Source organism: Nerophis lumbriciformis, linkage group LG18 (genome assembly GCF_033978685.3).
Source record: "Nerophis lumbriciformis linkage group LG18, RoL_Nlum_v2.1, whole genome shotgun sequence".
Taxonomy (NCBI): domain Eukaryota; kingdom Metazoa; phylum Chordata; class Actinopteri; order Syngnathiformes; family Syngnathidae; genus Nerophis; species Nerophis lumbriciformis.
In genome coordinates, this window is record NC_084565.2 from 13,971,624 (window position 1) to 13,987,824 (window position 16,201).

At 41.8% G+C, this 16,201-nt stretch overlaps 2 protein-coding genes across 5 annotated transcripts in view; both read left to right on the top strand.

The window, feature by feature from the left end:
* LOC133617628 (probable flap endonuclease 1 homolog) overlaps positions 1 to 3,341 on the top strand; it is a 32,697-nt gene extending 29,356 nt beyond the window's left edge. Inside the window, exon 11 of the mRNA XM_061977717.2 lies at positions 3,187 to 3,341. Coding sequence (XP_061833701.1) covers positions 3,187 to 3,243 — 57 coding nt within the window. The 3' untranslated portion in view covers positions 3,244 to 3,341. The remainder of the gene's footprint in view (positions 1 to 3,186) is intronic.
* Positions 3,342 to 3,575: 234 nt separating this feature from the next.
* The window catches only part of agfg1b (ArfGAP with FG repeats 1b), a 44,974-nt gene continuing 32,348 nt past the window's right edge, over positions 3,576 to 16,201 (top strand). For all 4 annotated transcript variants that reach the window (XR_009817041.2, XM_061977710.2, XM_061977712.2 and 1 more), the window contains exon 1: positions 3,576 to 4,721. Coding sequence is in view for 3 of the 4 variants with exons in the window: in XM_061977710.2 (XP_061833694.2) it covers positions 4,555 to 4,721 (167 nt within the window). In the remaining variant the exon portion in view is untranslated. The remainder of the gene's footprint in view (positions 4,722 to 16,201) is intronic.

Consider the following 16,201-nt stretch of genomic DNA (forward strand, 5'->3'; position numbering starts at 1 on the left):
TGTCACAACACACAAAATAAACATAGCGCTCACTTTCTGAAGTTATTCTTCATTCGTAAATCCTTCGAATTCTTCGTCTTCGGTGTCCGAATTGAAAAGTTGGGCAAATGTGGGATCCAAAATGGCCGGTTCCGTCTCGTCGAAGTCATCGGAGTCAGTGTCACTGTTGTCCAGCAGTTCTGTGAATCCTGCCATCCGGAAAGCTCGGAGTTGCTGTGAAATAGTGGTCCGTGTACGGATGGAGAGATTGCGTCTTTTCATGAACCGGAAACACCAAGAAGCACCACCTTTAAAATCATCCAGGTGAAGTTCGCTTGCTAGCGTTGTTGCCTTCATTCGAATAGTGATGGTGCTGACACTTCTGCTTGCTGCTCTCTGCTCAACAACCCACTGTTCGAGTTTGTCCTCCAACAGTTGCCATCTTGCTTTGTTCCCTCGGAAACTCTGTTTTGTCTTCTTTACCTGGCGCAGGTCATCTTCTTGCTTCCTCCACCTACGCACCATTGACTCATTTATGTTATATTCTCTTGCTGCTGCTCTATTTCCGTGTTCTTCGGCATGACTTATTGCCTTTAGTTTAAATTCTGCGTTATACGCGTGCCGCTTAGTAGGAGCCATTTTGTGGTCTGGTCTTTACAGATGTAAACACACAAAGGAAATGAAACGAAAATCCGCGCGCTTCTTCTTCTTCCGGGGGCGGGTGGTTGCTTACAGTAGAAGAAGAAGCGCTTCCTGTTCTATGGGGGCGGGTGCTTACCTTGGCGGTTGCTTGCGTAGAAGAAGAAGCGCTTCCTGTTCTACCGGGAAAAAAGATGGCGGCTGTTTACCGAAGTTGCGAGACCGAAACTTTATGAAAATGAATCTTAATATTTATCCATATATAAAGCGCACCGGGTTAAAAGCCGCACTGTCAGCTTTTGAGTAAATTTGTGGTTTTTAGGTGCGGCTAATGGTGCGGAAAATACGGTATATATATATATTAGGGCTGCAACTAACGATTAATTTGATAATCGATTAATCTGTCGATTATTACTGCGATTAATCGATTAATAATCGGATAAAAGAGACAAACTACATTTCTATCCTTTCCAGTATTTTATTGAAAAAAAACAGCATACTGGCGCCATGTTCTTTCAACTTGCCAAATAAAACAAGGAAAATGTTACAAAAATGCACACTTTTGACACCCCTGGTATAGATAATTAAAAATTAAATATGATAAATGTATCGATAAAAAGCAGAGCCTGACGACGCATGCGCGTTTTTCACAACTCTCTCACTCTGTCTGTCTCTGCCCCTCCCTCACGAATGCTGCTGCGCGCACAATTTGTTGTGTTTTTTACCTTCTTAACCCTGAACGTACATTGAAAATACACGCAACCCTAACTCAAAATGCCGGACATTTGAGGCATTTAACCCCGCCCGACAGCCCCGCAAAAGAGGACATGTCCGGTGAAAAGAGGACGTATGGTCAGGACCTAGCCCGGTCGCTGCTAGCATGCTAGCTCGGTTTCACGTCCGGTGAAACCGATCGCTGCTAGTTCTCTTTTGCGAGCATGCTAGCAGCTAACGGGCTACGTATAGACCAGGGGTCGGCAACCCGCGGCTCTAGAGCCGCATGCGGCTCTTTAGCGCCGCCCTACTGGCTCTCTGGAGTTTTTAAAAAATGTATGAAAAATGGAAAAAGATGAGGGGGAAAAATATATTTTTTGTTTTAATATGGTTCCTGTGGGAGGACAAACATGACACAAACCTCCCTAATTGTTACTGTTATTGTTTATATTAAACATGCTTCACTGCTTCGAGTATTTGGCGAGCGCCGTTTTGTCCTACTAATTTTGGCGGTCCTTGAACTCACCGTAGTTTGTTTACATGTATAACTTTCTCCGACTTTCTAGGACGTGTTTTATGCCACTTCTTTTTCTGTCTCATTTTGTTTACCAAACTTTTAAGGTTGTGCATGAAAGGTGAGTTTTGTTGATGTTATTGACTTGTGTGGAGTGCTAATCAGACATATTTGGTCACTGCATGACTGCAAGCTAATCGATGCTAACATGCTATTTAGGCCAGCTATATGTACATATTGCATCATTATGCCTCATTTGTAGCTATATTTGAGGTCATTTAGTTTCCTTTAAGTCCTCTTAATTCAATTTATATCTCATGACACACTATCTCTATGTAATATGGCTTTTATTTTTTTGCGGCTCCAGACAGATTTGTTTTTGTATTTTTGGTTCAATATGGCTCTTTCAACATTTTGGGTTGCCGACCCCTGGTATAGACCGACCATACGTCCTCTTTTCACCGGACATGTCCTCTTTTGTGGGGCTGTCGGGCGGTGTTTCTTAAATGCCTCAAATGTCCGGCATTTTGAGTATTGTTTACACAACGTGCAGTACGCTACTTAATATGTCCGTGTAGAAACTCGTTCGGTACACTTCCGCACCGAAACGAAACCCCCGTACCGAAACGGTTCGATACAAATACACGTTACACCCCTATTATTTTGATTATTGTTTCTCAGCTGTTTGTAAATGTTGCAGTTTATAAATAAAGGTTTGGAAAAAAAACAAAAAACGTAGCCTCTGCACATGCGCATAGCATAGATCCAACGAATTGATGACTAAATTAATCGCTAACTATTTTTATAATCGATTTAATCGATTAGTTGTTGTAGCCCTAATGTATATGTGTATATATATATATATATATATATATATATATATATATATATATATATATGTGTGTGTTTCTGTACATGTGTGTATATATATGTATATATATGTGTGTGTGTATAAATATACACATACGTACGTACAGTGTGTGTGTGTGTTGTCACAGCATGTTGCATGCCGGAGCTTCTCCCCCTTACCTCTCTGTGACGTCACAACATACCTGGACTGCAAAACCCTCCCAACAGAGGCATCCAAAACTACGTGCAAGCTCACGCCCAAAGGCTTGAATCTTACGATTCCACACGTTGGCATTATTTAACACGAGTATCCAACATTGTAAAAAGACAACATTTATCACACGTCCCCTTTAAAAGTTTGCTTCCTAACTTTAGGGGGAGCAATGGGGTAAAACGAAGCCAATTGTTTCTTATTCTTACTTTAAAATAAAATACATTTAGGGCAATAATGATAACAACTTTGAACTATTCTTCTGTCTTCCTTTCTCTAGTCTGTCGTGAAAGATGCAGACTGTGGGCGCAGCAAGAAAAAGAAAACGTCGAAATGAAGATATTTTTGCCAAAAGTGTCAAAATCACAAGTACCGGTAACCACGTTTTGATCATGTTTTCCTTTGAACAAATATTGTGCCTCAGCTATAATGTTTACATTTCCGGCTTCCTCCCACTTCCAAAGACATGCACCTGGGGATAAGTTGATTGGCAACACTAAATTGGTCCTAGTGTGTGGATGTGAGTGTGAATGTTGTCTGTCTATCTGTGTTGGCCCTGCGATGAGGTGGCGACTTGTCCGGGGTGTACCCCGCCTTCCGCCCGATTGTAGCTGAGATAGGCTCCAGCGCCCTCCGCGACCCCAAAGGGAATAAGCGGTAGAAAATGGATGGATGGATGGACATATCTACATGGTTAGTTTCTTTTTGTTATGCTTAGAACTTTGAAATGTAAATATTTGATCTTTTTTTATACAATCCCCTGTGCTCTTTGAGCCACTGAATGTAAGTAAGTAAGTCCGACTATAAAAACAAATCCTGCAGGACAGTGAATTCAGGCAGCAGTTGAACCATTGCTATCAAATGGCAATCACTGTAAACATGGACTTGGTTCAGCCTCCTGCAAAGCTACCAAGAAAGGCAGAGCAAGTCGTGAAAGAGGCCAGTGTAAGCACTGTCAGGGGGGCTTTGCCAAAAAGCCAAAAAGAGAGAGCGGAAGTCTCATCGCAAGATATTCAGCCAGCACCTGTTGTGTAATCTGTGCCAAGGCGCAGACCAGAGACTTCAATTGTGAACCCAGCTAATGGAATTTTGTTGAAGAATATAGTGGAGGGGGGGTTATCATGGTAAATATTGTCAAACAATTAATAATCATGTATATTTTGATTTGTTTATGATATTTTTTTATTGCTGTTTAGTTTATCAAACACGCTTAAACATGTAGGAATAAGCAAAGCCTTTTCAATATTACCTTTTTTTTTTTCATCTCTCATTCACCAATAGGTTGTATAACGCCGGTTTTTAGAGTGGACCGGTTTACCATTTTTAATGGTAAAAGAAAATAATAAAATTGTGTAAAGCCTGTATTTCACTGCATTTGTTTGCTTGGCAGTAAGGAAGCGCGACATAATCCTCGCCAACAGATGTCGCTGTGTCGTCTCAAGATGACCTGTGTGTGCCTTCAATAGCCCGTAGAAGAAGAACGCCGCCTGTCGCCCAAATCTTCCAGCGAGACCTCCTCAGCAAGGTGCCTGTCTGCCTGGCCGCTGCAGTCCAACGCGGCAACTTTTCCCCCCAAAGACACCCGCCCTCTTTCCGGGTCTTCCACCAAACCTTCCTCCCCGGCCACACCAGCTAATTCTCCACGGCCATGGCGACCAGCGCGAAGCGGAAGCAAGAGGAGACTCATCTGAAGATGCTCCGGGAAATGACTAGCCTTCCCGCGAATAGGAAATGCTTCGATTGCGACCAGCGCGGCCCGACTTATGTCAACATGACAGTGGGCTCCTTCGTGTGCACTACCTGCTCAGGCATCTTGTAAGTTCTCTTCTATTTGCTTTCTTCATCGTCCGCCGGGTCGCAAAGAGATGTCCGCTTAAGAGCTGACCGCTTCGCCGCTGACTTGGCGGTTCCGTTAGCTCGTATGCTAGCGTTCAAGTCAAGACCGGTTCGGGGGACGCCACCCCTGGTCCAGCCCGAGGCCGATGGACGGGTTGTAATATTGTACATAGTTACTTAAATTCACAGCAGTGGAATTTTAATAAGCCATAAGAGTCACATTCCGCCCTAAAATATGTGTCTAATTCAGTGACGTGCGGTGAGGTTGATGGCTGGTGAGGCACTGACTTCATCACAGTCAGATTTACAAACATATGAACCCTAAAGAGTATCTTATTCACCATTTGATTGGCAGCAGTTAACGGGTTATGTTTAAAAGCTCATACCAGCATTCTTCCCTGCTTGGCACTCAGCATCAAGGGTCGGAATTGGGGGTTAAATCACCAAAAATGATTCCCGGGCGCGGGGCCGCTGCTGCCCACTGCTCCCCTCACCTCCCAGGGGGTGATCAAGGAGATGGGTCAAATGCAGAGGACAAATTTCATTACACCTAGTGTGTGTGTGACAATCATTGGTACTTTAACTTAACTTTAACTTTACACATACAAACTGTAGCACACAAAAAAGCACATTTAATAAAAAAAACGTTATTATGGTCTTACCTTTACTTATAAATGAAGTCCATGCGCCGCTGTTGTGCTGGATTAATGCACCCCCTGACGGGAGTGTTATATCAACTACAGCCCTCACTTAAACTTTCCACGTGCAAGATTGAATCTATTTAAAAAAGTGTAACCGAGGGTTTATAAATGTCGCCTATACTGTATGAAACTACAAAATGACAAACACGGAGGCTCCAGTTTACACGAGGACCACTTTATTTACCTTCTTTCAAAAACCTCCGCTCCACTCCGTGTCATCACGTCCGCTCTTAGCGCCTTCAAAATAAGAGCTCAAGGCATAAACTGTATAACAGCGCATAACAGGAACTTAACATCACAAAGAGGAAAGCCCATAAAAATAGGTTACAAAAGTTATTTAATAAGAAGCCAAAAAGTGCAAAAACAATAATGTTCGTGTTGGAGGAGTTGTGAATGACTGCAGGGACACAACAATAGGTACACCTGCAGACTGCAGCACCGATTTCATATTTCATTCATTCACAACTCCTCCAACACGAACATTATTGTTTTTGCACTTTTTGGCTTCTTATTGAGCTGCTGTATTTTTTGGTTGGGTTGTTTATTTCTTTTGAGTAACTTACTTCTACATTTCTAAAAGGGGAGGAATGTAATAGAGTGATCTATGTTTGTCTGTTGCCATCTCCTGGTTAATGTTGGCTATAGCGTACTGGGGTTACTTTTTGGTTGGCCAACGATTTACGTGGTGTTGCGCACCTGACGTCAAGTGTGTGAGTCTGTTCTGAAGTCTACAGTAAAGAGACGTACTTAATCACCTCGCCTGGTTATTGCCTCCAACCCAATATATTACATAAAGGTAAGAACATAATAACGTTTTTTTGTGTGTGTTGTGGCTCTGCAGTCATTCACAACTCCTCCAACACGAACATTATTGTTTTTGTACTTTTTGGCTTCTTATGAAATAACTTTTTTAAATAGATTCAATCTTGCACGTGGAAAGTTTAAGTGTGGGCTTTAGTTGATATAACACTCCCGTCAGGGGGTGCATTCTACGGCGGGGGTGCAGGAGGCGGGATTACTGCGAGCCTCAGCCAGTGCGTCTTTTGCAGCCGTTTTATGATCGCTCAGCACAAGAAATACGTTACACACATACAGTTGTTGACAAAATACACTGTACATTATATACCTCAGCTAACTAAACTATGGAAATGTATAATATAATTCATATAGCAATACGGTCTCACTGCACAGCAGGCCAGCAGTTAGCCGAGTCCGCAATCCATGGTGAGGCACAACTGAGTGACGTGCCTCAACTGGCTGCTGTTCACCGCACCGTGTCTTCTCAGTATTTGAACGGCAAATGTGAAAATTCAGCGATTTTAAATAAAAATAATCTAAAACTGGTGAAGTTAAATGGAAAATAACTTTATAGTATACCGGTAATCACTGGATACATATCCATCCATCCATCCATCTTCTTCCGCTTATCCGAGGTCAGGTCGCGGGGGCAGCAGCTTAAGCAGGGAAGCCCAGACTTCCCTCTCCCCAGCCACTTATAACAATTTAATAAAAATGTTTTCATTTTACATTTTTTTTCTTTCCATGATGGCAGGTGAGGCCCCGCCTCACCTGCCTCTAGTGACTGCACGTCACTGGTCTAATTGGAGTTCATGTGAGTGGTGGAAGCCTGAAGCCACATCTGGCCCCTGTTTATTGCAAATATATTTTATTGAATTTTACCCTGAAAATCACATTTGACAATCATACTTTGCTCACTCAGACCCTTCATACATGCACTCATCCACACTCACATGCACGCTTGAGGAGAGAGGTGCACTTGGGCTTTAACAACTCAAGGTTTACAGTATTACAAACCCGGTTTCCATATGAGTTGGGAAATTGTGTTCGATGTAAATATAAACGGAATGCAATGATTTGGAAGTCATTTTCAAGCCATATTCAGTTGAATATGCTACAAAGACAACATATTTGATGTTCAAACTGATAAACATTTTTTTTTTTGCAAATAATCATTAACTTTAGAATTTGATTCCAGCAACACGTGACAAAGAAGTTGGGAAAGGTGGCAATAAGTACTGATAAAGTTGAGGAATGCTCATCAAACACTTATTTGGAACATCCCATAGATGAACAGGCAAATTGGGAGCAGGTGGGTGCCATGATTGTGTATAAAAGTAGATTCCATGAAATGCTCAGTCATTCACAAACAAGGATGGGGCGAGGGTCACTACTTTGTCAACAAATGCGTGAGCAAATTGTTGAACAGTTTAAGAAAAACCTTTCTCAACCAGCTATTACAAGGAATTTAGGGATTTCACCATCTACGGTCCGTAATATCATCAAAGGGTTCAGAGAATCTGGAGAAATCACTGCACGTAAGCAGCTAAGCCTGTGACCTTTGATCCCTCAGGCTGTACTGCATCAACAAGCGACATCGGTGTGTAAAGGATATCACCACATGGGCTCAGGAACACTTCAGAAACCCACTGTCAGTAACTACAGTTGGTCGCTACATCTGTAAGTGCAAGTTAAAACTCTCCTATGCAAGGTGAAAACAGTTTATCAACAACACCCAGAAACGCCTTCGGCTTCGCTGGGCCTGAGCTCATCTAAGATGGACTGATGCAAAGTGGAAAAGTGTTCTGTGGTCTGACGTGTCCACATTTCAAATTGTTTTTGGAAACTGTGGACGTCGTGTCCTCCGGACCAAAGAAGAAAAGAACCATCCGGATAGTTATAGGCGCAAAGTTGAAAAGCCAACATCTGTGATGGTATGGGGGTGTATTAGTGCCCAAGACATGGGTAACTTACACATCTGTGAAGGCGCCATTATTGCTGAAAGGTACATACAGGTTTTGGAGCAACATATGTTGCCATCCAAGCAACGTTACCATGGACGCCCTTGCTTATTTCAGCAAGACAATGCCAAGCCACGTGTTACATCAATGTGGCTTCATAGTAAAAGAGTGCGGGTACGAGACTGGCCTGCCTGTAGTCCAGACCTGTCTCCCATTGAAAATGTGTGGCGCATTATGAAGCCTAAAATACCACAACGGAGACCCCCGGACTGTTGAACAGCTTAAGCTGTACATCAAGCAAGAATGGGAAAGAATTCCACCTGAGAAGCTTAAAAAATGTGTCTCCTCAGTTCCCAAACGTTTACTGAGTGTTGTTAAAAGGAAAGACCATGTAACACAGTGGTGAACATGCCCTTTCCCAACTACTTTGGCACGTGTTGCAGCCATGAAATACTAAGTTAATTATTATTTGCAAAAAAAAAATAAAGTTTATGAGTTTGAACATCCAATATCTTGTCTTTGTAGTGCATTCAATTGAATATGGGTTGAAAAGGATTTGCAAATCATTGTATTCCGTTTATATTTACATCCAACACAACTTCCCAACTCATATGAAAACGGGGTTTGTAGAAAAAGTACCCAAATATTGTATACATCCATCCATCCATCCATCCTGCACTGGCTCAGGATCAGAAGACGATTCAGACCAGGGGTCCCCAAACTTTTTGACTCGGGGGCCGCATTGGGTTAAAAAAATTTGGCTAGGGGCCGGGCTTTATATATATATATATATATATATATATATATATATGTATATATACATTGTCTTTATAATCCGTTTTGTCATTTAACATCAATTAACATTGATGTTCATAACATTTAACATTGTCACGTCATCGATGGGAAAATTCATTTTTAGACAGTATGACTGGCCTGTGCGGCTAGGAGACACCGAGAGTAACAAGCGGTAGAAACTGGATTAGAAAGGAAAGATTAAAAAAAAAAAAATTTTTTTTTTACTTTGGACTTCCCGTGGGCTGCATTTTGGATGCTGGGGGGGCCGGATCCGGCCCGCGGGCCGTAGTTTGGGGACCCGTGATCCAGACCAGAGCAAGATCGATGAATATTCCTCTGCATCAAGGATCCTCAGGAAGAAGTGATCACTAGATCACCTCCCGGGGACCTCTCCACCGTTTACACTTAAAAAAGAAGAGTCACATTTTCGTGGCTTGATCAGATGCAAAAATAACAAAAAGTAAACCGTGACAAAACCATATCAAAAGTGACACTAAAAAGCAATGGCAGTGTGGGAACAATACAAAAAATAATAACATTATAAGAAAGGAATGAAAGTACAAAATAGATAATTTTTTGTAATTTTCTTTTAATCATTTTTTTCCCTTCCCCTCTCTCTGGCCCCAGTTTGACATCAGGACTGTTGTTTTGACTCCAACTGATGGATGCATCTCATCATTATCCATAGATGTGCATGGAAAGGCTTGGTCCAACTTCGCTTTTTCTATTTGACCTTTGAGTTGCTTCTGTCACTTCTCTCCATCCATTCTCTATACCGCTGCCTCATTATGGTCAACGGGTACACACAGACATCATATTTACAAATGTGGCTACTTAGTAGGGGTGTAAAGAATTGTTTTAACAACAGTTCTATTGGATTTTTGTGGTTGGCGATACGATTCAAGGAGGAGTTAATTTTTTTTAGAACGATCCGAAACGATTCAGTGAGTTGGAACTGATTCAGTAACTTTTTAGCAAAAGCAGTGTGACTGTGAAATAAATACTGGACACTCCAGGCGAAATTTTACTTTAACCTTTAACTTCATCCGTGGCCTTGTGGTTAGAGTGTTAGCCCTGAGATCGTCAGGTCGTGAGTTCAAACCCCGGCCGAGTCATACCAAAGACTATAAAAATGGGATCCATTACCTCCCTGCTTGGCACTCAGCATCAAGGTTTGGAATTGGGGTTAATATCACCAAAATGATTTTAGCGCGGCCACCGCTGCTGCTCACTGCCCCCTCACCTCCCAGGGGATGGAACAAGGGGGTGGTTCAAATGCAGAGGTTAAGTTCACCACAGTGGTACTTTAACTTTAAATTTTCTATAATCCTGTTATTTTTTGTAAGGGAATAATGTATAAATGAACTATGGAGCCAAACTAGCAAATAAACGATTAATGGCTAACACACTCATATCTTATTTGAATAATACTCAGTGGCCTAGTGGTTAGAGTGTCCGTCCTGAGATCGGTAGGTTGGGAGTTCAAATCCCGGCCGAGTCATACCAAAGACTATAAAAATGGGACCCATTACCTCCCTGCTTGGCACTCAGCATCAAGGGTTGGAATTGGGGGTTAAATCACCAAAATGATTCCCGGGCGCAGCCACCGCTGCTGCCCACTGCTCCCCTCACCTCCCAGGGGGTGATCAAGGGTGATGGGTCAAATGCAGAGAATAATTTCGCCACACCTAGTGTGTGTGTGACAATCATTGGTACTTTAACTTTAACTTTAACTTTAAAGTACAACCAGAAATTAGGGTTAAATTAACAAGAAGAAACATTTTCTGCTCACATTTTTCAATAAAGTGCAGTAAGCAACATTTTGACAGTAGAGTTACTTGCTAAATATAGTTCCTTAAAGGCCTACTGAAATGCGATTTTCTTATTTAAACGGGGATAGCAGGTCCATTCTATGCGTCATACTTGATCATTTCACGATATTGCCATATTTTTGCTGAAAGGATTCAGTAGAGAACATCGACGATAAAGTTTGCAACTTTTGGTCGCTGATAAAAAGCCTTGCCTCTACCGGAAGTAGCAGACGATATGCGCGTGACGTCACAGGTTGTGGAGCTCCTCACATCTGCACATTGTTTACAATCATGGCCACCTGCAGCGAGAGCGATTCGGACCGAGAAAGCGTCGCTTTCCCCATTAATTTGAGCGAGGATGACAGATTCGTGGATGAAGAAAGTCAGAGTGAAGGACTAGAGGGCAGTGGGAGCGATTCAGATAGGGAAGATGCTGTGAGAGGCGGGTGGGACCTGATATTCAGCTGGGAATGACTAAAACAGTAAATATACACAAAACATATATATACTCTATTAGCCACAACACAACCAGGCTTATATTTAATATGCCACAAATTAATCCCGCATAACAAACACCTCCCCCCTCCCGTCCATATAACCCGCCAATATAACTCAAACACCTGCACAACACACTCAATCCCACAGCCCAAAGTACCGTTCACCTCCCCAAAGTTCCTACAGCACATATATTTCCCCAAAGTCCCCAAAGTTACGTACGTGACATGCACATAGCGGCACGCACGTACGGGCAAGCGATCAAATGTATGGAAGCCGCAGCAGCATGCGTACCCACGGTACCGCGTCTGCGCATCCAACTCAAAGTCCTCCTGGTAAGAGTCTCTATTGTCCCAGTTCTCCACAGGCCAATGGTAAAGCTTGACTGTCATCTTTCTGGAATGTAAACAATGAAACACCGGCTGTGTTTGTGTTTCTGCAGCCGCCCGCAATACACCGCTTCCCATCTACAGCTTTCTTCTTTGCTGTCTCCATTGTTCATTGAACAAATTGCAAAAGATTCACCAACACAGATGTCCAGAATACTGTGGAATTTTGCGATGAAAACAGACCACTTAATAGCTGGCCACCATGCTGTCCCAAAATGTCCTCTACAATCCGTGACGTCACGTGCCGGCGTCATCATACCGAGACGTTTTCAGCAGGATATTTTGGGCGAAATTTAAAATTGCACTTTAGTAAGCTAACCCGGCCGTATTGGCATGTGTTGCAATGTTAAGATTTCATCATTGATATATAAACTATCAGACTGCGTGGTCGGTAGTAGTGGGTTTCAGTAGGCCTTTATTCATACAGTAACTGTTCGATGACAAACAGCGTCCCAGGTGTGCTGAAGCATGTATGCTCCTTCAGTCCTGTTGATTGTGTTGGCCCCTCGCTTCCTAATTTCCATAGTCTCCTCGAGCCATGTCTTGTATTGATTTATTTCTCATGAAATGACTTCTCCTTGTGTTCCAGGAAGTCGTTGCGTCACCATAACTTGTTCAGCTATCTCCTTTGTTGTGTTGGTTGCTTCTTATGTGGCTTAAAGATGTGTTGCTGCTTTATATTGTTGTGTTTTGTCACTTGTATTTGTTGTGGCTTTTGCAATCGTGCTGCAGCTGAAAGTTTTTGTATTGTAATTAATGACATTGTCTTCTGGCGTTTGCGTTTGTCATGGCCTTTCTCGACCACCGTAGCTCCGCCATTTTTGTTTTCATGATGTCACAGACGGGCAAAAAGACTTGACGTTTAATGTCCTTATTTTCAAAATTGTTAAACCTCATATAAAATCTGCTATTCTTAAATACATCCTTTTTCTAATATCGATAAAATCGATTGATTCCTTTTGCAAAGCGATCTTGGGTAGAGACCTATCTTCCACAAGGCAATCTTGTCGAGCACAGATTGATACTTGAATATTAGGAATATAAATCAATCTGTCGAAATATTGATCAATCGTTACACCCTTAATATTTACACTTTCCAATAACAGTAGTACCTCAACTTACAAGCTTAATGGATTCTGAGAAGGAACTTTTAAAGGATTTTTGGGGGGAATTTTGCCTATCGTTCACAATCCTGATGAGAGACAAGAGCAAATGTCATTTTTTTTACAATTTAAAAAATGATAAACAACTATTAAAGGGTGGGGCTAATGGGAGTCACTGTTGTCGCCTTTAAAGCCTCTAAAACAACTTCAAAACCCTCCATCGTTTTATATACCCTATTTTTCGGAGTATAAGTCGCACCGGAGTATAAGTCGCACATGCCGAAAATGCATAATAAAGAAGGAAAAAAACATATATAAATCGCACTGGAGCCCGGCCAAACTATGAAAAAAACTGCGACTTATAGTCCGAAAAATACGGTACACACTGCAAGTATAAATATAAAATGTAGTAACAGACACCTTCATAACAATATGTAATATGTACAATATACACACTGCAAGTGGATGTATAATGTAGTAACAGACACCTTCATAACAATATGTAATGTTGCATATACACACTGCAAGTGTATATAAATAATGTAGTAACAGACACCTTCATAACAATATGTAATATGTACAATATACCGTACACACTGCAAGTACTGTGTATACATATATAAAATGTAGTAACAGACACCTTCATAACAATATGTAATAAGTACAATATACACACTGCAAGTATAGATATAATGTAGTAACATACACCTTAATAACAATATGCAATATGTACAATATACACACTGCAAGTGTGTGTGTGTATATATTTGTATGTATGTGTATATATATATATATATATATATATATATATATATATATATATATATATATATATATACATACTATATTGCCAAAAGTATTTGGCCACTTGCCTTGACTCGCATATGAACTTGAAATGCCATCTCATTCCTAACCCATAGGGTTCAATATGATGTCGGTCCACCTTTTGCAGTTATTACAGCTTCAACTTTTCTGGGAAGGTTGTCCACAAGGTTGCAGATTGTGTTTATAGGAATTTTCGACCATTCTTCCAAAAGCGCATTGGTGAGGTCTCACACTGATGTTGGTCGAGAAGGCCTGGCTCTCAGACTCTGTTCTAACTCATCCCAAAAGTGTTCTATCGGGTTCAGGTCAGGACTCTGTGCAGGCCAGTCAAGTTAATCCACACCAGACTCTGTCATCCATGTCTTTATGGACCTTGCTTTGTGCACAGTCGTGTTGGAAGAGGAAGGGGCGTGCTCCAAACTGTTCCCAAAATGTTTGGAGCATGGAATTGTCCGAAATGTTTTGGTATCCTGGAACATTCAAAGTTCTTTTCACTGCAACTAAGGGGCCAAGCCCAACTCCTGAAAAACAACCCCACACCATAATTCCTCCTCCACCAAATTTCAAACTCGGCGCAATGCAGTCCGAAATGTACCGTTTTCCTGGCAACTTCCAAACCCTGACTCGGCCATCAGATTGCCAGATGGAAAAGCGTAATTCATCACTCCAGAGAACGCATCTCCACTGCTCTAGAGTCCAGTGGTGACGTGCTTTACACTAGGGCTGGGCGATATGGCCTTTTTTTAATATTGCGATATTTTAAGGCCATATCGCGATACACAATATATCTCTCGATATTTTGCCTTAGCCTTGAATGAACACTTGATGCATATAATCACAGCAGTATGATGATTCTATGTGTCTACATTAAAACATTCTTCTTCATACTGCATTAATATATGCTACTTTAAAACTTTCATGCAGAGAAGGAAGTCACAACTAAAAAAAAAAAATCACAATTTTTTTCATACCGTGTTGATCTGGAAATGTTTGTCTCGGCATTTTGATGGTGTGGCACTGAACGGAGATGTTGACGTGCGGAGTAAGCACTGTTCATTCTCTAGCAGGTGACTTTTCAAATGATGGTACATATTAGCAGTAATGCTACTTTTTATAGCAACGCTTTCGCCCCACACTTGACAAATTACGGTTGTCTGTTCGACATATTCCCACTTGAAGCCAAACCACCGCCAGACGATGGACCCCCTGCTGTTTTTTGGGGGGAATGAATTATTCCTTCATTTGTTACCAGATTCGCACCTTCTTTCGCTCGTATTACCGCTAGCATTACAGCTAACGTTAGCCATGCTGCTACATCTCTGCTGCGCGAGTGCTGCGTATACGAATGTGACGTATGACGTGACAGTATGTGACGTGTGTAGAAGCTGCGCTTGTTGTCTGTGAGAAGGAGAGACAGGAAAGAGCGAGAAGAGCCTGTACTGTAATGCCAGCAGCTAAAAGCAACTGCGTGAGAATGCATACTCGAATATCACGATATAGTCATTTTCTATATCGCACAGAGACAAACCCGCGATATATCGCGCAGAACGATATATCGCCCAGCCCTACTTTACACCACTGCATCCGACGCTTTGCATTGGACTTGGTGATGTATGGCTTAGATCCAGCTGCTCGGCCATTGAAACCCATTCCATGTAGCTCTCTGCGTGCTGTACTTGGGCTAATTGGAAGGTCACATATAGTTTGGAGCTCTGTTGCAACTGACCCCTCTCTGTCAGTTTACGTGGCCTACCACTTCGTGGCTGAGTTGCTGTTGTTCCCAAACTCTTCCATGTTCTTATCATAAAGCCGACAGTTGATTTTGGAATATTTAAGAGCGAGGAAATTTTACGACTGGATTTGTTGCACAGGTGGCATCCTATGACAGTTCCACGCTGGAAATTACTGAGCTCCTGAGAGCGTCCCATTCTTTCACAGATGTTTGTAGAAACAGTCTCCATGCCTATGTGCTTGATTTTATACACCTGTGGCCGGGCCAAGTGATTAGGATGATCATTTGGATGGGTGGCCAAATACTTTTGGCAATATAGTGTATATAATGTAGTAACAGACACATTCATAACAATATGTAATATGTTTTATATACACACTGCAAGTATATATGTAATGTAGTAACAGACATCTTCATAACAATAGGTAATATGAACAATATTTACCGTATTTTGATCAATTTAACATTTCCGGGACTGATTTTTCTGCACATTGATTTCTGTTTCCAAAGCAGCCCACATCTGACTTCTGGCAACATGTGTGTTTCTACTTCCGGAATCAAACACAAGTATGTTCTAATCATGGCAGACTTGGTAACCGACAACAAATGAGGATTTACAACCTTATCTTTTTTAAGCTGAATATACTGCTGCTTATAGAAGCGAGCGCAAAGGAAGAATGAGACGTTGGAGCAGACAGAAGCCGGGAGAGGGGGATAAAAGCGATTTTGGCGCCGTAAATATGGAACTTGGAGACCAGCTATTTCGACATAAATGGATTGGAGTACCCAAAATCAACAGGAAACGTTCCCGGCCAGTTGGACCAGAGAGACAACTGTCCATCGAGTGAG